Raw genomic sequence first — 24498 nt, 5'->3', positions numbered from 1 at the left:
TCAACAGCAATTCTGCGAGCAAATGACGCAGCATGTGGAGCACCACCGCACATCAAACCCTGTTCCTGAATCCCAAGCAAGCCTCCCTGGGCGCGGTGGCTATTGTTATTGGGGGCGCCCAGGGCTAGCTAGCCTCTATTACTATTAGTAGCTCTTCTAAGTGCCAGAGGCCCAGAGCTGACCTGCCCAATGCCCATTGCTGCCCCTCCCATAGCCGGGGGGTGGGGGGTCAACTTAGACACGTACTCGTACTGTAGCCCAGTCCACAGTGCACACAGTCGGAAGAAACGCCCGGTAGCCGCCCCCTCTTCCGGGGCCTTCACTAGCTGAGGGGGCATCCGGTTAGGGTCTCCCGCCCAAGTTCCTCTGGGCTCGAATGGGTCTGGATGGGTCTGAATGGCTCGGCGTCTTCGTCCGATGAACTTTCTTCCAACCACACGTTCCAGCTTCCAATGATTGTTACACTGCAAGCCTCAGGCCACACCCAGTGAGAATTCTGCCTGTTGCTAGTACGCAGCACAGTAGTGCGCATCTGTGGGAGCCTGCCGCCTTGTTGGCGATCCGAAACAAAAGACATGTGCTTTTGGGTTCATTTGGTTTCTATCTGACCTGGCCATCTCATTCCACCTCCACCTGTCACTCTCTCCCCCTTCGCTTGGCCATGCCACTCTATCTCACCGCGGCCCACTCTTCTCGAGTCTCGAAATCGGGACAGAATTCCGCAACTAGCCGACGTAACTCCGCCTCGCCTTTTTCGACTGCTCCACGTAAGAAGTCATCGATTCAAAGGACAAAATCCCTATCTGCCGTTCTTGAGGATGAGCTTGACGATGATGAGGATGACACCCTAGTCCCGACTGGCAAAATCCTGTCCGTCCTCAAAATCGATGAGGCCACCGACGTGACAAGTGCAATACACTATGGCCGCAGCTCAATGTTCGCGCCTATTCCAGAGCGTGCAGGCATGAACAGTGTACGCATCGCCGAAGTCCTCAACTTTCAGAGGAATCTGCCTTCGATTGTCTCACTGGCCCATGTCCACGCTCTTCTTGCAGCCTCGTCCAAGACTGAACGAGAGATTGCTGCACTACAGTCCACTGGTAAGATTCGCAAGGTCAAAGTGGTTGGTCGAGGCAACGACATCAGTGGTGCCAGTGAAGTTCTGATCACTACAGATGACTTGCACGCCCTTCTGCATAGGAGTGCTATCTCAGCAGATGTTGTAACATACTTCTGCAACGTACTTCAGCGTTATCCGCGAGCCACGTCCATTCCGGCCCGAGACATGGACGGATCATCTGCTACCGAATTAACCCGGACGGGATTCCTCGTTTCCTCCTCACTTTCCGGTTCTCGAAATCTGTCGTTAGCCGGCTCAAGCCTGGTTGCCATACCCAGAATCTCGCGTGCAGCATCTGGAACCTCTAGTGCAGTAGGAGGAGATGCAGCCTTTGAAGAATTGGGTGGAGTCGGTTCTGCACGGCGGCCCAAAGCCCGCGGCAGTGACCACACACCTCACAACCAAGCTGGCGAATTCGCTCTCTCTGTGCCAAACATCGGCCCCTATTTGAGACTCCTCAGTGCTGGCCGCATGCATCTCCTAGAACTCCTGGGCAAGTCAAAATACAAAGAGGCTCCTCTATACCTTCTCCGCGAGCGTTGGGACGGCGCAGTCGATACCGACACTCGCGTATCCGCTGCTAAGCGAATGCGTGGAGAATTCTCGGCTGTCATGCCCTCCAAGACCAAGAAGTGGAAGGATCTGTACGGACTCAACTTTGATTGGGCCCTTGAAGAGTGCCTGGGTGCAGGACTGATCGAGCTGTTTGAGACGCGGAGTGTTGGCTTGGGCGTCCGTGCATTGGGCTGACACGTCGACGTATGGCAATGACTTACACCCGCTTATGCGAACTCCTGCGAACACTTACAGCCCTGTGCAGAATGACATGGATAAAGTCCCTGCTTCTACTTGTTTTCCCAAGGTAACACAGCCCGCCCGATGACAAACTGATGGATTCAGATTGTACGTTGTCGGCTACCTCCTGTCGCGCCTGGCAGCCTTTCAGTATTGACGCGGAGCCATGCATGAACTTGACCAAAATGCCTCACTCGAGGGACGCAGTACAACATGATTCGTTCCTAAACTCCCATGTCAAGGTCGTCAACGCCGCCCAAAAGAGAGTCTCTCATCACAGATCTAGCTATGGCCTATCGTTCACCGGACAGAATTGATGTCAAGCCTGTTTAGCGCTCAGAGGTGTGACACAGCACGCAACGCACGTTCGAATGCACTCGACAGATCATTAGTTCTCCAGCGATCCTTATCTTTTGATCAGATCCATAATAATTTATCGAGCACGATGTCATCTGTGACCGCCACTGACTCACGTGTAACCACTGAGATCTAGATCCTTATCCCAGGCCGTGGCACCTTCAAAAGACTCCTTTCATCTTGGCTGATTTGATCACCGACTTCCATGCACTGGGCTACTACCGGAGCTATATCATTGATAGATCACGGGTCACGAATATAAAGAGATAACTTTAGTATAGTATCAGAGCAGCTACAGGGCTAAGAAACAACCAGCCAGACAATCCGGCAGATAAATGATGAGTTAAATACACGGTCATCGCTGTTTAGATAGTATGTACATTTTTACAGGGAGCAGCTTTCCTTGACTTCAACCTCAGCCCGGTCGGAAAGCTTTATGATGTTTTGCCGGTATGGTGATTTTTCAGTTCCGAAATATACATTTGCACACGGCCTTCGCCCCTCACAAGCTTGAGGTGCAAAGGGAGTTCAAAGAGAGACAAAAAGCCCTGATGCATGACTTCCTCAATGACCAATGTTTCACATCTTGCCACCACTCAACTTTTCGGCAATTCTCTTCATCCTTTCCTGATCCCTCAAGAAGCGTTCGGTCTGCGGTACGAGGCCGGATACACTACCAGCATCGGCCTTGCCGTCGGGTGGGGTCTTGCCTGTAATCATCTCCTTGAGGGAAGAAGGCAGGCCGTTTCTCCAGATCGACGGCTTCTCAAACTCGACGTCGATCGCCGCCGCGAGCTGTTCCTTGGTCGTGATGAAGTGCCGCGCATGCATGTATAGCGTGTGCAGCTTGTCGAGACGGGCTTCGCGCTTCGCACTCTGGAGCGCCTCGTATTTGGCCGTGCGGGCTTCGTAGATTTCCTTCTCTTGTTCCGCGGGTAGATCCAGTAGTCGTTTGGGTTTCATCGTGGACAGCACGGTGTTGTTGGTCAGCCTCTCATCTTCACGCTCGGCCTGGTTGATCAGTCCTTCGCGTTGCTCGTTGCGGACAATTGTCCTTCGTAAAAGCCGCTTCTCGTGTGTGACCTTCCGTTCGTGAAGCTGCGTCAAGCCCTCGCGGAGATGGGCTTTTCGCATCTCTGACATGCGGAGTTTGTACTTCTTCGCATCCGTCTGGAATTCTGGTGGTGGAATGTTTTTCGGAAGTGCATCTCGTGTGACATTCTGAAGGTACTTGTCGCTGGGCTTGTCCGGGCGACTTCGGGGGAAGAGCTCTCGAGGAACAGGGAGAAGCCCTTTTGTAGGAAGTCTACGCTCCCGTACTGCCTGGTGCGGTTCCGGTACTTCGACGAACGCTGGAGATTCGGGAGGGATGTATAGCTTGGTGGAGGAAGTAGCAAAGGTGCGAGGAGATGATAATGTACTCTTCTTCACGTGCAATCGAAACCGACAAGCTCGACATATAGAGCTTGAGAGGGACTCCATCGTGGGCACCGGGGTTTCTTTCGAAGTAGCTCAGCCTCACGGCTGGCCTCAAGTCCCAAAATCAACGGTGTAGATAGGGAGCAGTTGTGAGGTTGCCGTTCTCCATAATTGCGAATGATGAAGCCGCGAAACGCCAAAAATCCCAAATTTGGGCCCTTTCCCGATTCGGACACCGCCTTGGCAGAACTCGCTCTCCTCCAAAGGCGACCACCTGCTCTTGCTTCCTTTCGTGTCCTGGCCACCTCGGCCACCATGACAGCAACTAGTATGTTTCGCCCTCTTTATGTACGATGGCTAGTGAAACAAACACCACAGAATTCACAGCTCCAACAGCGTCCTCAGTTCCGCGGTATCTTCTCAATGATAATCCTGCATGTCCTCTCGAAAGCGTTTATGATTGTCCCGAATTGATTGGAGGAACCCGCCAATCCTGCCTGATGTAGATTCCTGGACTTCCACAAACGTACATTACAGGAGAAAGATGTGGCTACTTCCAGGTCTTTCGGCTTAAGGACTTCTCCTTCGTCGAGCACTTCCTGACTGATTCTTACCAAAAAGCCTCTTGTGGTGAGCAATGACCTATCTTTTTGGCCAGTAAAGCATAGCATTCTGCTTCACTGCTAAAGTTAAGCGGCTGGCGGTCAGCCAAATCCAAAGGAAGCTTATACGAAACGACGGTAAAGGCCATACACTTTGCCAGCCGCTGTAGTAGGCATAAAGTCAAGCACTCGCTCTCGGTCCTCGCCGCATTTTCTCATCCTACGCGAGAATGAGAAGCATTGGAGTCTGCTCATTGTGCTGGTTTGGCTACTCTCAAATTCTAGATCTATTGTAGCAGCGCTTGACCTGTTATGGGGCCCCCTCTCTTGCCAGTATCTGGACAGCCCACCACCGAACCCCATAGATTGGTCACCGCAAAATTCCCCGCGAGATGTTAGGTCAAAGGTTGGCAATTAGTGTTCTAGAAACCTTTTTGTTGGACCGTGATCCCAAAGACTCGAGTTGCGTTTCAATCATGTCTTGTTTTGTCACCTCCTAACTAGAGCTGGCCACGGATATTCCAGAACGACACGCATGGCTCATAAGATTGACTAGATTACCGCTCTATGGATGCACTGGTCATGACGAACGGCGATTATTCCCCCCTGTATTTACAGGACTTGGCGTCGCGAAATCATATTGATATCCTGATGGTCCCAATTCTGGGCTAGCGGGATCCACCGCTTAGTCAGGACAACTGTCCGATAGATCATGGGTGTTTGAGCAATCACGACGACGAAGCTCAGCAGGTCGACGCTGGAACGGATCAGCCAGCCAACGGTACAGCATCTCGATTGTACAACAGGGTTAAGGATAGATATCGTATAGACATCGAAACGCCCGTGTCCCAGGACCGATGTGCCTGATGTTGTGAAGGCTGAAGCACTTCTGCGAAGTATCTCTAATAACTATCCCAAGAAAGACTAGTGCATAATACTAGGGCTGGAGTCTAGTGTGCGTTGGCTCTAGCTCTATGGTACGGTGAAGTATTAGACCGGAACGATATCTCGTCGGGAGGAGATTGTCCGCATCTTCGGCCTTGGCAGGACAATAGCCCAGAAAAAAATTGGAGAATGAAACTTATATTTCTTGGGAACGTGAATACCAACTTAAGACATCACGGCGTATGCGATAGATTCTTGACTCTAGACAGCCCTAGATCGATCAAAGCCCTCAGTATGGGCTCTCGAAAGAAAGAAGCAGCCCGCCGAGAGCGGCAGGGCGTTTCGACGGACGGCATGGCAAATGTCAAGACCAAAGGCGAAAACTTCTACAGGTATGGTTTTAGATACTGTGAGATCTCGAAAATGCCTGCTAATTTCATTCTGCAGGAGTGCCAAAAAGGTAAAGACGTTGAATATGCTCAAGGATGGGAAGGCCCAGAGAAACGCTTCTGGGAGAATTACCAAATCCGCCTCCTACCAGTCTCGCGAGACTCCGAAAGCACGAGTTGAGCCTAATCGGAAGTGGTTTGGGAATACTCGAGTCATATCTCAAGATGCACTGGAATCATTTCGACAAGCTGTGGCTGAAAGGACCGCCGACCCATACCAGGTTCTCCTCAAGACGAACAAGCTACCCATGAGTTTGATACGGGACAATGAGAACACGAAGCATGGGATCAAACAACACCAAGCAAAGATCGCAGTGGAGTCGGCCCCATTCGCTGATACATTCGGACCTAAGTCGCAGCGGAAACGTGTGAAAATCAGCTCAGGAACCGTCACCGACCTCGCCGACGAGTCTGTTAAGATGCATGACAACTACCTAGAGAGACTTGAAGAGAACAAGCTCCTGAGCGGGCAAGCCTCTGCGGCAGAAACTATGCAGGGACAGGAAGATGGGGCATTAACTACCGCCCGCGAACCCATATTCTCCAAGGGCCAAAGCAAGCGGATCTGGAACGAATTGTACAAAGTCATCGACTCTTCCGATGTCGTAATTCATGTCCTCGACGCACGAGACCCTGACGGTACGAGATGTCGAAGCGTCGAGAAATACATCCGGGAAGAGGCACCTCATAAGCATCTGATCTTCGTCTTGAACAAGTGCGATCTAGTCCCGACGAAAATCGGTAAGTCATATTTATTTCCGTGTCGCAATGCCCGTGTCTCTCCTCCATCGCTAAGTCAAGACGCCTTTCTGCATTTATTTGCACACTGTTCCATGAAAGTCGCCTGTTACAGCTTTGGTAGATCAAGCAGCACTCGCCACCTGTCTCGGCAGGTTGGTTTTCGATATTGCATCCGTCTTGGAAGCCTTGTCACTAGAGTGCATGGCGTGTTTCGTTTGAGTTGAGGCCTGCCTTGCCGATTGTTGGCTTTCTTTGTCATGGCACGTCTCTTAGTAATGTCTCACACATACTGACTGTTCACCTATTGTAGCTGCTCAGTGGGTACGATTATTGTCCAAGGATTATCCCACCCTCGCTTTCCATGCTTCGATGACGAACTCATTCGGCAAAGGATCTCTCATCACACTTTTAAGACAATTTTCCACTTTACACTCTTCACGAAAACAAATCTCGGTTGGGTTCATTGGCTACCCTAATACCGGGAAGTCCTCGATCATCAATACATTACGAAAGAAGCGTGTCTGTACAGTCGCCCCGATTCCAGGTGAAACGAAGGTTTGGCAGTATATCACCTTGATGAAGAGGATATACCTTATTGATTGCCCTGGTGTCGTCCCCCCGAGCCAGAGCGACAGTGAAGAAGACATCCTGCTGAGAGGTGTTGTTCGGGTCGAAAATGTCGAACATCCTGCACAGTATGTAGAAGCTGTCCTTCGAAGGACTCAAACGCGTCACATTGAGCGAACCTATGAAATGAAAGCGTCAGAGTACGACAACGACCCTATTGAGTTTTTGAGTATCCTTGCCCGGAAAGGTGGAAGATTATTAAAAGGTGGCGAGCCAGATGTCGACGGTGTTGCCAAAATGGTTCTCAATGATTTCTTACGAGGCAAAATCCCGTGGTTCACACCTCCTCCGAAGAAGGAAGGCGGAGATGCAGCCGAGGTTGAAGAAGCTAAGGACGTTGTGGAAGGGCGGGAAGGACGACTAGGCGAGATGCCTGGAAAGCGAAAGGCTGCTAGCCCTGAGTCTGACCAGGAGGAGGACGACGCAGCCGGTCAGTCTGGCACCGACAACTCAGCTGAACAGGACGCCTCCAGTGACGATGAACTTGCCTCATTTGACGATGACGATGATGAAGAAAGTGAAACGAGTGGTCCTGAGTAAGATGGTGACGACGGCACCAACCTATAAATAGCCTATACCTTTATCTACTACATCTAAAGGCTTAAAGTGCGGCAAGTTTTACATCGATCCCAGACTGCCCTTCCGTCCTCAATGATCAATTTGCAAAGTCTTGGAATGAGACCATTTTTTGCCCCAACTGACGCAAAACTGATTAAAATACAGGCTTCGTGATGGGTTGTGCCTTTCACTCAACGATCTATTCATGTTAAAGGATGTATTTGAAGTTAGGAAGCCTCTACCTCTCCACTGGTGACTGCCTAAATCCTCTTATACCGCTCCCTTGCAGATAAAAGCGTTCGATCACTTCAAAAAGCTCTACGGACCAACTTTAAGCTGTCGTGTGACCACAAAAATGATCTAACCGCTCTTGACCAACCCCCCTAGCTTGTCTTCATGCTGCCCTGCCCCAGGTTCTCCGTCTTGACATCCCGGAATTGGGGTCGCTAGTAGTGGATTTTTCACAATCTTCTGTGCGTAATCTTGTGTCGGGATGAACCCTGTCCCAGTTCAAGGTTCGCATGTTTTCAAACGATCTGACAGCAGCGATATATGATCTCGCCAAACAATTGGATCTCAACCGTGGCTCCACATTCTTAAGCTCTGCGGTATCATTCTCCACGATAGACCCAGGCTGGCTCAGGAGCTTGATCAGATCCACTAGGCAAAGATACAGAGAATGGCTTGCTTTAATCTCCAGTTCTTGCGAGCCAACGGGAAAGATCTTTTCCTAGAAGCTACCATGATCAATAATACCCAACCATCGTGTCTTTTTGAAGATCGAATCTTTTCCGACGAGTGGAAGATCAGCTGGTTCAGGTCAAATAGAGTGAATCTCCGTGAGCAGAGGCTTATTGCATTCACCCTTAGTCGCCATAGCTGTCGAGAATCAAGCTATAAGTAGATACTAAGATAAGTGTTGGAAGATGAAAGTAGAGAGAGGTGCAGGTGCTTATGTTTCTGGGGTGCGACCGTAACCATCTTTTATAGACTTCACCGAAACATGAATGAACCTCTCAAAAAGCTCTATGTGGTCAGTTATTCGCAAACATGGTTCGGGCTTGGGAATCTGATTCTCAGCTCGAAAAGTCCCTATATCATGCTTCCAACCGGAGAGTGGGGGCCGGGTGTTCTCCAATGGTAGACGGGTTTTCCTGGACAACTATACGTTAGGACTGCCCCATTGTTATGAAATTAATTCCACAGCATTCTAACATCCGCATGGAGATAGATAAGAGAGCATTGCGTGCCACCCCAGGCAGTTGAAGTTTATACGGTGGATCACTCATGCATTAATACGTCATGAGTCGAGCTGACGTCAATCCCACGTGATATGCCTAGAACGGCCTGTTGGTGGCTGTGGAGGTCATCCGCACTTCACCCTTCTTCCCACTCCCCTCTCACTTGAACATCGATCTCGACATCTGAGATCTTTTCTCACCGTTACAGAATGCCAATATTCATCCTCTAGATCAGCGCGACCATTCTTACCTAATGCACTATATATCTTCTATCAATCTGTTGTGGTTATGGATTGTAGCAGTGTTCGCCTTTCCGGCGCACATACAATCCAATGACGGGGAGATTTCCCTCAAGACATTCGAGTCCCTAGAAGAACTAGCACGAATAGTCGACATCTCCTACTGTGTCGGCACAAGTGGTATTCAAAAGCCGTTCAAATGTCTGAGTCGTTGCAGCGAGTTTGCGGGGTTCGAGTTGGTTACGAGTTGGAACACCGGACCGCGTCTCTCTGATTCGTGTGGCTATATCGCTATATCGCATCCCCCCTTCGAGAAACGAGTCATTGTTGCTTTTCGAGGCACTTATTCCATTGCCAATACCATCGCCGACCTTTCTACGAATCCTGCCGAATATGCGCCGTTCCCCTCCGAAAATGACAACGATTCGATATGCGCAACTGTTCAGCCCGAGGACAATAAGCAGACTCTATTGCCCCAGCTGCTGAAACAAGAAGTAAAGAGAGATTTAGTGCCTGAATGTCCAAATTGCACTGTACACTCAGGTTTCATGACTTCTTGGCGCAATACACGTTGTACGATAGTACCTCATGTTGAGAAAGCACTCAACGACTTCCCCGGTTATGAACTCGTCCTTGTTGGCCATTCATTAGGCGGCGCTGTCGCGGCGCTGGCAGCTCTTGAATTTCAAGCCCGTGGATGGAGCCCTAGAGTTACAACGTTTGGTGAACCTCGAATCGGGAATCTAGCACTCAACAAGTTCATCGACAGACGCTTCAATCTCAATTCAACAGATGTCGAAGATGCATTATACCGACGGGTCACTCATGTTGACGATCCGGTGCCCCTACTCCCACTAGAAGAATGGGGCTATAGAATGCATGCCGGCGAGATTTTCATCTCAAAGCCTTCCCTTCCCCCCAGCCGCGCAGACATCCGTCATTGCAACGGCGGCGAGGATCCTGCCTGCATCGCCGAGAGTAACCCGGACACGGAGCAACATGAAGGTCCAGAAGATGACGAAGTTGAGGACTCAGAGTTCCGGGCAATGTGGGGAATTGGCCGGCGTTATAAGCTCTGGGAACTGTTCTTTGCCCATCGAGATTATTTCTGGAGGCTTGGCCTCTGCCTTCCAGGTGGGGATCCGTGGGACTGGTCTAGAGGGAAATATAATGAAACTGTAACGACTGACGAGTTGTGAATAAAGGAAACCAACGAGGTTCTGATGATACAAGATGATGCTGCGACAAGGCGTTTTGATCAGTATTGCTAGGATTCTAAGGAGTCTTTGTTGTACATTAGGCTGTATAAAAAGGTGACGATGGGACCTGGGTGACAAGCAGTGACTTAGCATTTTTACATAAATTCGCAGAATTAATTATACATACGATGTTAGGAACAGGCTGTTCCATTTTCCTCCAGAGGATGAATTTCATGGCCTCGTAACACGACAGTCCTCGAGCCTAATTCTCGTGAAATGATCATATGAAGTGAGGGACGAGTCAATATCCGCCGGCCTTGGCGCAAGTTCCTGTCATGTTCCACTTTCACACCGGCAATGACGCCTCAAGACCCGACAACCATTGACCCGAAATTTGGACCACGACCGGGCATGAAGATAAATAGTTGAAATCGAAAAGCACACCATCATCAATCAAGATCCAAGAGTCCGGGACAGGCTATCTGTGCGGGTTCAACAGGACACCACCACCACCACCACCACCACCACCACCACACAATTTCCGCCTGCAAGGCTCCGACACACAGCAATTTTTAGTCGAAAATGGCGTCTCAACTGTTACCTCTCGGTGAACCCTAGTTACATCTTTCTACTACCTGGAATCGCGACTTACTTTTCATGCAGAGCTGATTGATAAATGTGTCGGGTCGAGGATTTGGATTGTCATGAAAGGCGACAAAGGTCAGTTCCATCTATCTTTACGATTGTCCCACCTGGTGGCACCGATCTCCCCATTTAAATCGGTTCCCTCGAGTTTGCAAAAGCGATCAACGAGACTGACTCTCGTTCTTTGCAGAGTTCGCGGGAACATTGCTTGGTTTTGATGACTACGTCAGTACGTATTGATGGTCTCGTTGCTGCCTTTTCCCCAACCACACGCCATCATGCTTTTTCAAACTCAAGAACCTTGCAGTCTTCAAGCGCTAATGGTGATCGACTGTGGCAAGATATGGTGCTCGAAGACGTGATTGAATTGTAAGCTTGAAATCCCACTGCTCTTCTCTCATGAAACTCCCTCCCTTCATCTAAGGCGGAAGAGTCTAACACGTTTTTGCTCCTTGCTGGAAAGCGACTACACTGGTGTGCAGACCAAACTACCCAAAATCCTGCTCAATGGCAATAACATCTGCATGGTACGTGGACTATATCTCAACATTTGTTCGATGATCCCTTTTGGAACAATACGGTGATTCGTTCGGGGCTTTCCCCCCCCCTCGATTTACTGCTGCTTTTTGACCTGTGACTGCCCCTTACTAATCATGCGCTGTTTCATGCTATAGTTGATTCCTGGTGGCGAAGGACCGGTCGCTGCTGCTTCATGAGTGTGACTCAATCCTCGGTGTGAATTGCGCGAGTACGGCCATATATTTCCGCGGAATGGAATGTTAACCCGTTCTCGGGCCGAGCACGAAGAAGCGGCTAGGGAGGTGGAGGACTTGAAGGTCAATTGCTTGCGTAACTATTTTTGGGCTCCTCCTCTAGCAAGAATCGGTACGATGAAAGGCTTGAATCTGCGGAATGGAAGTCATTGGCCACCCGGGGAAGCCCCCTGCTTGAGTTTAGGAATTGCTAGAGCCGCTCTTATTACAAGTGTTGGAAGAAATTACTGCTTTGCGAATCTTGCTGCAGTCTTTTGTAAGACCTGTTTAGCTTCCCGTTGAACACTTCTCACGATCTCGCCAACCGGCTGAACGGCGTGGATCAGGCCGATGCCGGTGCCTGCGTATGTGGTCATTCTCCCTTCAGGACCCCATCCAGCATCTCCTTGTTTCATAGCTTCTTTGTAGAGCTCCTGGTTCTCACCCTCGCTCATGCCATGTACGGCATCTAAATAACTGCGATTTGACACGCCTCGACCAGTATATGCTTGTGGCCAACCATAGATAGCTCGCACCGTGTCATAGACTGTAGTCGCAACCGTAGTGACGCCCCCGTCAGCAACTCTGAGCACCTCATTTTGATAACCTTTAGCAATAATGACCTCATTACTGGCAAGAAATCTTGTTCCAAGAGCGACGCCACTTGCACCAAGTGACAATGCAGCGGCAGCGCCACGGCCATCAACGATGCCACCTGCTGCAATCAAGGGTGTTGTGATCCCATCCTTGAATAGAGCATCTGCAATTTCAGGGAGAAGAGTCAGAAGACTAGCTCGCTGCGCAAGCCCATGGCCACCAGAATCTGCACCTTGCACCACAATGACATCTGGCCTACTGGTCTTCGCGACCTCGACTGCTTCTGCAACAGTTCCAATCTGTATCCAAATTTTGGTCTTTCCATTCGTGGCAGCGCGAATCTTGTTTGTCCAATCTAGTAGGTCGCTTAGCTGATTCGGTGCAAAGAACCAGACGGCTGCAACAGGATGCTCAGTGATCGCTGCCAGAGCCAGTTTCAGGTCGCTGCCCCAATTTTGGAAACCAACACCAATAGGAAGCACTCCATCATGTCGGGCTAAAGCTTGACTTTTCACCAACTCAGCAGCCTCGTCCAAGTCCTTGGCCAGATTGGAAAGATCAAACCCGCCAGCTACAAAGCCGAAGCCTCCATTTGCAGATACAGTGACAGCAGCCTTGGCCATTGTGATTCTCATCATTGGAGCAGACACAACCAAAGGAGCATCAGGAGTTGTCCAGGGATAGTCATAGTGAAGTGGATTTTGAGCCATCTTTCGTAGCTAGATCTTGATTATCTGGCTGTTTTGCGCATATCTCACTGCTTGATGTTATGGGGGAACGGGTTCACGTTTCCTTTTATAGACGTACAAGAGAGCGGTCCCAAATGATCTGTGACTCAGATCCGATGAAACATGTCCAACTCCGCGGAAGCTGTCAAGGGCCTGTGTGGATCATAAACACACACATGAGAGTGTGCTCGAACCAGAAGTAAGGAACAAGAGTCAGGCGCCGCAATCGGAGAAAAAGGGAGCATGTTCCCTGTGGCCGAGCAGCTTTCAAGCTGGAGGGTTGAATTGGCTGGTCCCTTGAAATGCCTCGGTGTCTGAGCCCAGCCGTCGCAGATCCAAATCCAAGAGTTTGGGGTGTCTGTGAGTGCAGGGTCCATGGTTGGATGCAGCGCCCCCATCGTCGTTGGCGAACAGCCCGCCACCCATTAGAAAAGCATCTCTCGCCTAACCTTCCTTTCTGTAGAGACGCTTGGCATCAAATTCAGTTGCTCCACAGTAAACATGAATGCCTGTTCATCTCAGAACTTAAGAAGACAAGCATCTTTCTCTTCCTCTCTTTCTCGTATCCCAAAGCCACTTTCCATCTTGAAGTCTTTCATCTTTTGGTTCAAAACCACCACATCCCCATCAAAACGATATCTCTTTTGAATACGGTCCCAACCACGCGGGTCTTGAAATCGTCACCATGAATGCCCCAGATCGGTAAGTGATTTCTGTTCTTTGAGTTGAGGTTTTGGTCATCTGCCTTTAAAATGATCGCTTTGTCCTGCCACTGCCACTTCCAGTCGAAGGGAAATTGTCCAAAGAAAGGTGAGGATCTTGTCATTTGGAATTGCTGGGGCCCCAAAGATGTTGTCGTGTCTGTCAGTGTGCGGTTGATGGCCTGGATCCAAGAGGAAGCGAAAGACCCATGGATCTGTCGCAGCTGCGGCGATGTCATTGCGATGTCATATCGAGGGGCCTTCCTCCTCGACAACCACCTGCGCACCTTCGCACCTGCCCTCAAGCACAAGGGCTTGGCGCCGACTTGCTCCCACTATACTGCTGGACTTCCGTGCCCACATTTCACTTGGACTTCTCCTTGCACAACGCATCGACTTTCTCTGTTTGACAAGAATCTCCAAGCTTTCTTGTACGGGACATTTGTCAAGATGTCGAGTTCTCCTAAGGACTCTCCTAAGCGTGCTACTTCCCCCATGCGCGCAGTTTCCCCAGATCGTGCAGCCTCGCTCGAGCGAGAAATCTCACCCAAGCGGGCTCCAATCAAGATCAATGCCAACGGCGTGATCTCGGAAACCCAGGACGAGAGATGGCCCGGGCATCCTGCCAACGCACTGTACAAGGGCAGTGACGATTCTGAGAACAACAGCACCGATGTCAATGAGCCTGATCGGTAAGTTGTCCCACATCCATCTCAACCAGTTCCTCCAAAGTCCAAGACTGTCCTTGAAAGGTTTACCAAAGGACTCCAGAGACAAGACCACTGTGACTACAACTGCGACAGTCACACCCAATACCGAGCCTAGAGAGTCCCGAGGTCGCCGTCCATCCATCTCTCTCTATCCCGGTACCGGGCCCCATGGAATACCACTGGAAGGGAAGGACGGGGGCTGGAAGGACCATCCCAGCCACATGCTTTACCAGACTCAAGGGATTAACCACAACGGTATTAATATACCTGATGCGTGCGTATAGGCATGAAGTGGCAGTGGCAGCCCTGGGTCATCTCTCCCGCACAGTTCTATCTCATTCATCGCGGTCTTCATCTGTGGAAACCCGCTAATTCAGCCCTTTTTATCTAGAACCGAAGCCTTCATCCTTGGAGATAATGAGAAGAAGATTGAAGAGAAGATCGACACTCGTAATCAATTCAGTGCCCTTCCTTGCGTACCTTGCTGACGATCTGTTCATAGGTACTCCCAACACTGTGATCTTCACATTCAACAAGGAGGATCACACCCTCGCCAACCTTCTTCGCGAGAAGCTTCTAAAGAACAGCCATGTTACTTTCGCTGCCTACCGGGTAAGTCGTGGCATATATTGTTCTGCAAGTTCAAGCATATTGACAGAGTCAGGTCCCTCATCCCCTATTTGCCAAGTTCGAACTCCGCGTCCAAACTGATGGCGAGATCACACCCAAGGAAGCCATTGTTGCCAGTGCTGGCGATACGATCTCTGAGCTAAGCAGACTCAAGACTAACTTCACCCGCGAGTACGAATTGAGAAAGATGGTTGGCAATGCTCAGAATACCCAGTGATTACGTCTCGCACGGACGATGAGGTTCACGATGATGGTTTTCATCAATTTCATTTCACAAGCAGAATAAGGTTCACGATGGTGGGTTTTGAAATCAGCGATACCCTGTACTATTCCAGAAGCCTATGGAGGCGATTGCAAAGCTCATGGCGTTTAGCGTGAATGGCAAAGGCAGGATTAACGGTGTCACACTGGAGGCTTGATACATGACCAGTGCGGTTGTTTCCACGACACAAATAGGCCAGCAAACAAATTTCACATTGACAATTGTCTGTGTGGCAGCCATGCCCGCTGTTTCCTCTTTTGTAGTCAGGTTGATACGATGATAGCTTGTTTACCTCGTATAGGAAGTAATTAGCATCGCCAGCCAGTTCCCAGTAAAAGCAGCGGCCTGGTGCCAAGCCTGGCTGCTGAATTTAGTGTGAGGTCCGCTGCCGCCGCGTCATAACGTTGATGAGCATCTCGCAACCTGCAACCTGCAACGTTGGCTACTACTACCGTCTCACTCATTCTCTAGTCTTTCATCTGCATTGTACTGCGTCGTTTTCGCCATGTATTCATCTTCAAATTCTTTCATCGGCGGTGCCAACAGTGCACGCCCCGGTGTCGGGGGTTACGGCCAGCAACAATCCTTTGGCGGCTTGAATCAAGCTCCCCAGCAACCCTCTCCTTTTGCTCCCCAACCCCCCGGATTTCCCGGTCAGTTACAATCCCAGCAAACAGGCTTCCCTGGGTATGGCCAGCAGCAGAACTATCAGGCTCCTGCTCCTCAACAGCCTCAATACACCGGATACCCGCCCCAGAACCAGGCTCAGCAGGCACCGCCATTCCAGCAACAGCCCTCCTTCCAGTCAGCACCGCAACCGCAACCACCACCTCCACCACCACCACAACAGCAGCAGCCTCCGCCTGCCCCTCTGCGCCCCCAGCAGACCTCGGCACAAATTGCGCAATCTTTTGCGACGGGTTCGTCGAGTGCGCCTGCACCAGATAGAAGGAGGAGCAAGAGCGTGAGCAAGATACCAAACATTCGCTTATCATTCATTACCGCAACCGATCAGGCCAAGTTTGAGCAACTGTTCAAGTCAGCCGTGGGTGATAATCAGGCGATCAGTGGAGAGAAAGCAAGGGATCTTCTCCTGCGCTCTAAACTCCCGGGAAACGCCTTATCACAGATATGGATTCTATCAGACACCACGAAGTCGGGGCAGCTCTTGTTCCCAGAATTTGCATTGGCCATGTATCTCTGCAATCTGAAATTGACGGGGGCAGCATTGCCATCAGTTCTACCAGAAAAGGTTAAGAACGAAGTGTCAAGCATGGTGGACATCATCTCATTTGGAGTTCCAGATGACAAAGCACCAGCACCGCCGTCACGTACGAATGTGCCCAATTTTGACACACCGTTGAGAGAAAATGCTGTATCTCCTCCAGCCCCCCAGGCTCCTCAACCACAGCAAGCTTCAAACCAACAGCTTTTGTCACAGCTTACGTCTCAGCCAACAGGATTTTATAACCAGGCAACAGGATTTCAGCCTGGTCCTCAACCGCAAAACTTTCCTGGCCAGCAAAGCATGCAGCCTCAACCTACTGGGTATATGAACAACTCTAACCCCTCGGCCTATATGGGCCCTCGTCCACCACTTCCACCAATGCCCAGTGGATTTGGAAACAACATGTCCCCTCAACAGACGGGCATGCAGTCTCTACAGTCTCAGCCAACAGGCCTCCCAGGTCAGTGGGGTTTTGTGAACGCTCCAGCGACAGGATTGCCAAATATTGAGGCCCTTCAACAGAGGCTTATGCCTCAAGCCGGTCGTGAGGGTGGGTTCACCACGCAAGGTCTTGCTGGGAGTGCTAAGGTCCCATGGGCTGTCACAAAGGACGAGAAGAGAATTTATGATCAACTCTTTAAAGCATGGGATGGTCTGGGCAAAGGATTTATTACAGGCGATGTGGCCATTGAAATCATGGGTCAAAGTGGATTGGATAGGACCGACTTGGAATCCATTTGGACGTTGTCAGACCCCAACAACAAAGGACGTCTGAATATGGATGAATTCTCAGTGGCAATGCATCTGATCTACCGCAGATTGAATGGCTATCCAGTCCCTGCTCGACTGCCTCCAGAGCTGATTCCACCGTCCACGAGAAATTTCAGTACATCCATTGATACAGTAAAATCTCTACTGTCTCAAGATGCAGAAAGTCGAAAATCATCAGGCGCCTTTTTGCAACCACAAAGAACAGGAGTCAGCTATCTGAAGGATCACTCTTTCCGAGGTGGAGCAAACTCGCCTGGCTTTGGCCGCAAGGATGCCACCGTCTACCGTAATAACGACGATGACATCGGATATCGCTCTAGTGCTAGACGCAGGATCGGTGCTGGAGGCAGAACACCCTCCCCTGCACCATCCTCAGAAATGTCTGACACCACATATGATGACTTGAGCCCCGATCAGATTCGAAAGAAGATTCGCGAGAAGAAGATTCTGCTCGATGCGACGGATTTCCAGGATGAAAGAGCAGCAGACGATGAAGATGTTCTTGATCGCAGAGATCGAAGAGAGGCAGAGGACCTTTTTCGACAGATTCGCCGCCTTCAAGATGACATAGATACTCATCCTAATGCCGGATTTGGCGGCTCGGATAGTGGTGCAGAGCGCAGAGCACTACGCAGAGACTTACAACGCTACCAAGATCGACTACCAGCCTTAGCATCGGATGTCAGAAAGATTGAAAAGAGCATTGCCGAGTCCAAAATGCAATTGTTCCGGCTGAAAGATGCTAAAGCACACCCAAACAGTGCAGCCAATATTGTTGGGACTGGCCCAGGTGGTTCCATTACCGAAGCTGATCGTATCAAGTCTAGAGCTCGGGCTAGAATGCAGGCTCGAGCCGCTGAATTAGCCGGACGGCCCGCCCCCGCTGCTGATGATGAAGCAGGTGCCCAACGACGCGTTGAGCAAGAAAATTCGAAGATCCGATCTGAACAAGAACGTAACGAAGGGATGACTCGAGACGTTGAAGAAAGTGTCAAAGATTTTGTCTCGAGTCTCGAAGACGGTCTTCGCGAACAGGGAGGCAACTCCACACAAGAGCATGAACGACGGCGATGGGAGGAAGCGTTGGGTGTTGAAGATGAAGTTAAAGAACTCATCTACGACCTTCAGAGAAGTAGTCGTACAGCCAAAGTCCGAAAGGAAGAGTAAGTTATGTGCCGTCCTCCCTAAGAACGACTTTGCTAACAGAAGAAAGGCAATCGCGTCCAGTACAAAGAACACCGAAGGACTATGCAAGGGAAGAGACAAAACATGCCAATGGGCACACGGATTTGCCTTCGCGGCCTGTTCCAACCTCCACATCATCATCGTCCTCCCTGGCTGGGCAATCCCAACAAGACCGTATTGCATCCGCAAAGGAAAGGGCTCTTAAGCGTATCCAGGACAGGATGGCGGCGGCTGGTATCAAACCGGCTGGAGATTCTGGGGAAACTCTGCAACAACGACAGGAACGTGAGAAGCAGGAGAGGGCAGAGCGACTTCGCAAAGCTGAAGAAGAAGATGCAAAACGTGAACAGGAAAGGCAGCAAAGATTGGCCAATGAGGGAGTTACACCTCCCAGTCCGAAAACGAGCAAGAAGCCGCCTCCTCCGCCTACTCGGAAGAATCGACAAGACAGCTCCGATTTCTCGGATCGAAAGGCTTTAGAGGCTTCAGCTCGTGCCGATGCTGAGGAGCAGGCTGCTCGAATGAAAGCCGAACAAGAAGCAGCAACTCAAATCAGAGCCGAGCAGCAGGCCCAGGAAGAAAAACGCAGGAAACTTGAGTAAGTCGCCTTGATTTGAGGACTTCTTATCTATCACTGACAAAGTTGCAGGACTGAAGCCAAGTCTCAGGTGGACGACCTCGAAAAGGAGCGTGAAGCTGCTCAAGCCCGTCTGCGAGCTCTTGAGGAGCAAGTGAGGGCAGGCAAGATCAAGAAGCAGGAAGAGAAGGCCCGCAAGAAAGCTGCAGAAAAGGAGGCAAAAGAAAAAGAGAGTAAGCTTGCCGCGCAACGGGCTGAGATTGAAGCAGCACGAGAGAAGGAGCGACTTCTTCAACTGCAGCTAGAAAATCTTGGTGATGACTCGTCGTCAGATGACGACGATAGCCCACAGCAAATCACACCGCAGGAGAGCACACCAGCAACAAGTCAAGTTCTCCCAAGCAGTGTATCTTCACCACCAGCAGCTCCACCACCAGCGCCCTCCACAAGCAGTGGTTATGAGCCCACACCAGTTTCCAGCCCTCCGGCCGAGGAATCTCGGAATCCATATTTCAAGAAGTTGTCGCAGTCATCGGATGCCGGGCGTCCTGCATTTTCTCCACCACCTGTCCCTCAAGCGCAGCCATTCTCACCCCCACCAGCACCAGCTACCGACTTTTCATCAACGAACCCGTTCCACAGGATTGCTCAGCAAGAGGCAGCGAAACCATTGACTCCAAGCCTTACTGGTGCACAATCGCGACGACGCCCAGAGGAGGATGAATGGTCGGCTGCAGGCTCTGATAAGGATGAATCGAGCGATGACGAAGATGAGCCTCCTGCTGGCGGATCTGCGAAACAGCTCGCTTCCCTCCTCTTTGGCACGATGGCGCCGCCTAGACCGCTGTCTGCAATGGATAGCAAACCAGCGACTCCAGTTCAGGACGCTCCACCAGTTCCTGGCGCCTTTGATTCTGCTCCCCCGGCTCCGCCGTTGCCAGAAAGTGGCGCACCTTCAGTACCCCCGCCTCCACCACCAGTTCCTAGCTCAGGTGCTCCCAGTGCTCCTCCTCCACCTCCACCTCCACCTCCGCCTGGATTTGGTGCCCCAACGGGTGCACCACCGCCTCCTCCGATGCCAGCCCCTGCTCCTCCCGGTGGTGCTGATATTGGAGCACTTCTGGGACAGATTCAGATGGGTAAAGGATTGCGCAAGACTGAGACCAAAGATCGTAGCACCTCATCTGTTGCTGGAAGGGTGTTGAATTGAGATGATGGGCATGTGGGCTTTCGAGGACGGTTGTGCCAGCTGGTAGGACGATGTAGTGACGATTAATACTCGATAGTCAATATACTTTCCCTTTTGTCGCCCTTGGGTGATGTTTTTGCGGCTCACAAGATCACCACGTGACTTGGCGCATCCTTACGCTTTGCCAAATTGGGAGAAAATAAACATTACCCCGAAACATTTGGATGGCAGTGACGATTGACATCAAACAGTAAATCCTCAACATCGGAATCACAGAACGACGATTTCAATTCCTACAGGCTACATATGAACAAGCAATGAAGTGGCAACGGTGAAAACAAGCTTCTGGATCCCCGCGCAAGAGTTATCGAGATCGGCAGTTGACGGGCAGAGAGAGCGCAGTTCGCTTTCGCATCACATTAAATCCAAAAATGCCTCGTGTCGCAGGACAAACGGGCCGGCGCCCTAGTCGTCAAGCTGTTGTTATGAACATGGCGCGTGACAAGACCAAGACCTCTCCGGTGAAGTACGTGTTTTGTCCATAAATAGCTTATTTGGCAGCGCTGCTTGTGTGGGAGTTACTGGTTCATTGAGAGACGAGCTCAGGCTAACATGAGACTCTTTTGTTTACAGACTCGCGTTGAACGACGATCGAGGCGAGAAAGCTGCAAGACTTCAGTCTCGACAAGCCCTACAAGAAATACACATGAACGAAATCCGTGCCGCCGCTAGCCCAGTGCGAAAAATCAATCAACGGCGAGACACGCATAATAGAGCTATTTCTGAATCACCGCGAACACCCAGAACACAGACGACGGACGTACGCAAGAGAATCCAACAACAACATAACAGTCAGAGCAGTCCGAGACAAATGGACGGGGTCACTGGAGGTGCCGCTACCCCGCCGAAACGCGTACCTATCTTAGCCAACTTCGAAGAGTGGATGAAGATGGCGACAGACAACAAGATCAATGCAGCCAATTCCTGGAATTTTGCTCTTATTGACTATTTTCATGATATGAGCCTGTTGAAGGAAGGAGACGGCGTGAATTTTCAGAAAGCAAGCTGCACACTCGATGGATGTGTCAAAATCTATACAAGTCGAGTTGACAGCGTGGCGACTGAGACGGGCCGACTTCTTAGCGGTCTTGCAGACGGTAGCGCTTCCGAGGGAAAGAAGAAAGGAAAGGGTGACGGGGACGAAAATGAGGATGAGGATGAGGATGGTGAGGACGGGGAAGAGGGTGAAGATGGTGAGGGAAAGAAGAAAAAGAAGAAACCTGCCCGAAGTCACGAGGCGACATTGGCACCCAGTTTTGCAACCTTCCAGGCGAAGAAGCTTGACTTGGAATTTGCGGTTGATCCTTTATTCAAAAAGGCATCGGCTGATTTTGACGAAGGAGGGGCTAAGGGCCTCTTACTGAACCATCTTTCTATTGACTCAAGCGGTCGAATTGTCTTTGACAGCAGCGACGACACTGGGGATGCAACCCTGGCAGCGGAAAAAGGCGAACAACAAGAACACAACGCGAACGACGCGACTGAAACAGCACCTGAGAGGACATCCGTGGACGAGGAGGAAACCGATGAGGATGAGGAAGATCAAGGAATTGATCTTCATTCGTTAGCGGCAAAATTCTTCCCTGATATGTCATTATTAGACAATCAGGACGTTTGTCCGTCGATGAAGGCATTTACTCTAGGTGATCCTTCCGGTGATCTCAGCATACCATTCCTAAAAGCGCCGGATGATTGGCGGGATCAAAAGAAGGCTGCTGAAACACCACAACCACCAGCCATCAGTGCGGATTTGTCGGATCAAACAGGGATTTTCCTCGATGGCAGTAACGCTATGGGATTCGACGACGATGATGACGACGGTGGAATTTTCGGAGGCTTCGATGTCGCAGACAATGTCGGTTTTGGCGAAGGCGGTGAGGCCTGGGCCAAAGATGCAGCGGCTGACGCACAAACTCGGATCGTGAGGGGAGATGATGTCGACGACAATGGTCAAAATGCGGAAGAATACTGCCTCTCATTGCAGCACAAGTACCAAGAGGATGCGGAGCGCGAATCAATTATGGCTTACTTTGAGAAGGCCTTCAACTCACGAGCAAAAGGCAAGACTGCTTTCACGACACTAGAAAATTGGCGGATGCAAAAGATTCAAAAAGCTCAACAGAGTGAAACCGCTGCGCCGACACGGCAGAGGAAAGAGAAAGAACCATTCGAGATTGACTTCTCGGGGCCTATGTCAGAGTCATTGCAAGAGCTTCTCGCAGCACCAACTGTTCTTAACTCGCAAATCAGCTTACCGAAGGCGCAATGGAGAACGAAAGGGAGAAACTTGCTAGACAAGGATGACGAGATTGTCGATCCCAGAAAACTCATGCGACTATGGACCAAACCTAAATGCAGAATCGGCAAGAGAAAAGGTGGCTTGGGTGTCATCGATGAAGGCTTCGGGGCGAGAAATCGCGTTGGGACAGCTAATAACGGCGAGCCAGATGAGGAGGAGGAGGAAGGGAGGAAGGGAGATTACGACGCGAACTTTTTTGCGGATGATGATCAGATACTTCCTTTCGACGGGCCTTTGCCAATTGACGACGATGACGACGACGGCATCCTAGGTGGGGCTGACGAAGGACAACAAGCGTTCATGGATGCCAGAGAGATGCTCAGCCCACAACCTGAGGGTCATCAGCAGCAGAACCTTCTGGATGTTGCCTTGCATGGTGAGGCTGATGGCTTGCAAGAACAGCCACCAGACTCCCAAATACCGGCACAAAGTCAAACAGATCTACTGCCAGGCAGTTTCGGAAGTCAGCTTGTAACGCAAGCAGGACGGCGGCTGAGGCCCGAATATGTGAACTACGCACGCACGGCGAAGAAGGTCGATGTTCGCCGCCTCAAGGAGAACATGTGGAAAGGCATGAGCGACAAATTGATACGAGTCTTTGAACAACCACCCGCAAAACCTGCTCACCCAGTATCATCTGCAGATGAGGACGTCGACATGATGGATGTGGATGAGCAGGCCCAGCCTCCAACTCCCATCGAGGTAGAGATGCCCAAGATACCTATTGAAGGCGATAACGGCAAGGACGTTCTGAACTTCACGGATATGATCCACGATCTGCGATCGGTCTACCCCGAACAGCAGATGAAGGACATCAGTACGAGCTACTGCTTTATCTGTCTGCTACACCTGGCAAACGAGAAAGGACTGGTTCTCGACGTGGAGCGTGAGGGCGATTACGCCATGCAAGAGATCAAGGTTATGAGAGATCCGGAGGTCGGGGAAGGCTATGAAGGAGAGTGAGTTAGTGATGGTGTGGTGATGACGAGATGGATGGCGTTGGGCCTTTAATGAACGTTTCTTGGTTTATACTGCTTGCATTGCTCTAGGTTAGGTGTTGAGCAAGCTGTGTCTCCCGTTTGGTTTAGTATAGCTTGGGTGACGGGACTGACGGATGGATGGATAGCATCGTTGTGGTGGTGGTGGTTGTTTATTGGCATTTATGGTTACTTCTTTTTGCAATCATGGTCAAGATGCAACACGACTACTGACCCAATGAATGCCTTCCAATACTGAACAAGGGTGACAAGTAACGCTTCACGTCCCCGAAATCGAAGAAAAGGTCATGATTGTATACCATCAATCTTTGCATCTCTGCACACCTCCTATATGGGGAGTACTACGAGGCCTACAGCGAGGTAGATCCCGGTCGGATAAAACAATGGAGACGCCCGCAAGAGTATCAATTACAGCTCTTTCTTCACGGTCACGGACCAGGTCCGGAGTACTGTGTTTGTTCGACGAGGCAAGCCGTAGTTCGTATACATCTGTACGAGTACTGTAGAGCTGGGCATCCCTGCGACGCTATCTCATCGCAATTCCAAGACAGGGCTTCACAGTCCTCGTACTCCGTCCCAAGCAGCGGCGCGCGCCCGTCGCCGCCGCCCGCTTGCGCTGTGTATCTACATACGGCAAACTAACCGGTCTGGCCCAGCCAACTGACAGGACGACTGGCTTCGGTCAGGTACGGAGCTCCGACGTATGTAGAAGCGTCGATTGCCATTACTGCTGATCTCCGACCGAGCTTACGAGTACGAGTTCACCCGTAGGTCGCGCAGAGCCGTGTTCCTGCCCGGTTCCGTGGTTCTTCTTGCTGACGGGTTCGCTCAGCGCGATCCTACTACATACAAGTAAGTACAGTCCATAGTCGTTCTCCTACCTCTGAGGACAGAATCTGCCATCGCGCACTTGGGGCATCATTGCGCGTGCCGT

At 50.7% G+C, this 24498-nt stretch overlaps 8 protein-coding genes across 8 annotated transcripts; 6 read left to right on the top strand and 2 right to left on the bottom strand.

The window, feature by feature from the left end:
• Positions 1-661: 661 nt before the first annotated feature.
• A1O9_10252 (uncharacterized protein) lies at positions 662-1870 on the top strand (the record flags this gene model as incomplete). Its single annotated transcript, XM_013400986.1, has 1 exon — positions 662-1870. One exon carries the CDS (start codon positions 662-664, stop codon positions 1868-1870), a length of 1209 nt encoding a protein of 402 aa, XP_013256440.1.
• A 981-nt stretch (positions 1871-2851) lies between these two features.
• A1O9_10251 (uncharacterized protein) lies at positions 2852-3754 on the bottom strand (the record flags this gene model as incomplete). The annotated part of the gene is made up of 1 exon (XM_013400985.1): positions 2852-3754. One exon carries the CDS (start codon positions 3752-3754, stop codon positions 2852-2854), a length of 903 nt encoding a protein of 300 aa, XP_013256439.1.
• A 1718-nt stretch (positions 3755-5472) lies between these two features.
• Positions 5473-7535, top strand: A1O9_10250 (uncharacterized protein; the record flags this gene model as incomplete). Its single annotated transcript, XM_013400984.1, has 3 exons — positions 5473-5570; positions 5626-6368; positions 6679-7535. The coding sequence occupies 3 exons, from the start codon at positions 5473-5475 to the stop codon at positions 7533-7535; spliced, it is 1698 nt and encodes a 565-aa protein (XP_013256438.1).
• Positions 7536-9047: 1512 nt separating this feature from the next.
• A1O9_10249 (uncharacterized protein) lies at positions 9048-10232 on the top strand (the record flags this gene model as incomplete). The annotated part of the gene is made up of 1 exon (XM_013400983.1): positions 9048-10232. The coding sequence occupies one exon, from the start codon at positions 9048-9050 to the stop codon at positions 10230-10232; it is 1185 nt and encodes a 394-aa protein (XP_013256437.1).
• A 1642-nt stretch (positions 10233-11874) lies between these two features.
• A1O9_10248 (uncharacterized protein) lies at positions 11875-12936 on the bottom strand (the record flags this gene model as incomplete). The annotated part of the gene is made up of 1 exon (XM_013400982.1): positions 11875-12936. The coding sequence occupies one exon, from the start codon at positions 12934-12936 to the stop codon at positions 11875-11877; it is 1062 nt and encodes a 353-aa protein (XP_013256436.1).
• Positions 12937-13706: 770 nt separating this feature from the next.
• A1O9_10247 (uncharacterized protein) lies at positions 13707-15212 on the top strand (the record flags this gene model as incomplete). The annotated part of the gene is made up of 5 exons (XM_013400981.1): positions 13707-14347; positions 14394-14639; positions 14757-14815; positions 14868-14977; positions 15030-15212. 5 exons carry the CDS (start codon positions 13707-13709, stop codon positions 15210-15212), a joined length of 1239 nt encoding a protein of 412 aa, XP_013256435.1.
• A 550-nt stretch (positions 15213-15762) lies between these two features.
• Positions 15763-20228, top strand: A1O9_10246 (uncharacterized protein; the record flags this gene model as incomplete). Its single annotated transcript, XM_013400980.1, has 3 exons — positions 15763-18419; positions 18470-19039; positions 19091-20228. The coding sequence occupies 3 exons, from the start codon at positions 15763-15765 to the stop codon at positions 20226-20228; spliced, it is 4365 nt and encodes a 1454-aa protein (XP_013256434.1).
• A 410-nt stretch (positions 20229-20638) lies between these two features.
• Positions 20639-23529, top strand: A1O9_10245 (uncharacterized protein; the record flags this gene model as incomplete). The annotated part of the gene is made up of 2 exons (XM_013400979.1): positions 20639-20733; positions 20841-23529. 2 exons carry the CDS (start codon positions 20639-20641, stop codon positions 23527-23529), a joined length of 2784 nt encoding a protein of 927 aa, XP_013256433.1.
• Positions 23530-24498: the final 969 nt, after the last annotated feature.

This window comes from Exophiala aquamarina, assembly GCF_000709125.1.
Source record: "Exophiala aquamarina CBS 119918 chromosome Unknown aczIA-supercont1.12, whole genome shotgun sequence".
Classification (NCBI taxonomy): Eukaryota; Fungi; Ascomycota; class Eurotiomycetes; order Chaetothyriales; family Herpotrichiellaceae; genus Exophiala; species Exophiala aquamarina.
This window is presented reverse-complemented; position numbering and strand designations above follow the sequence as displayed.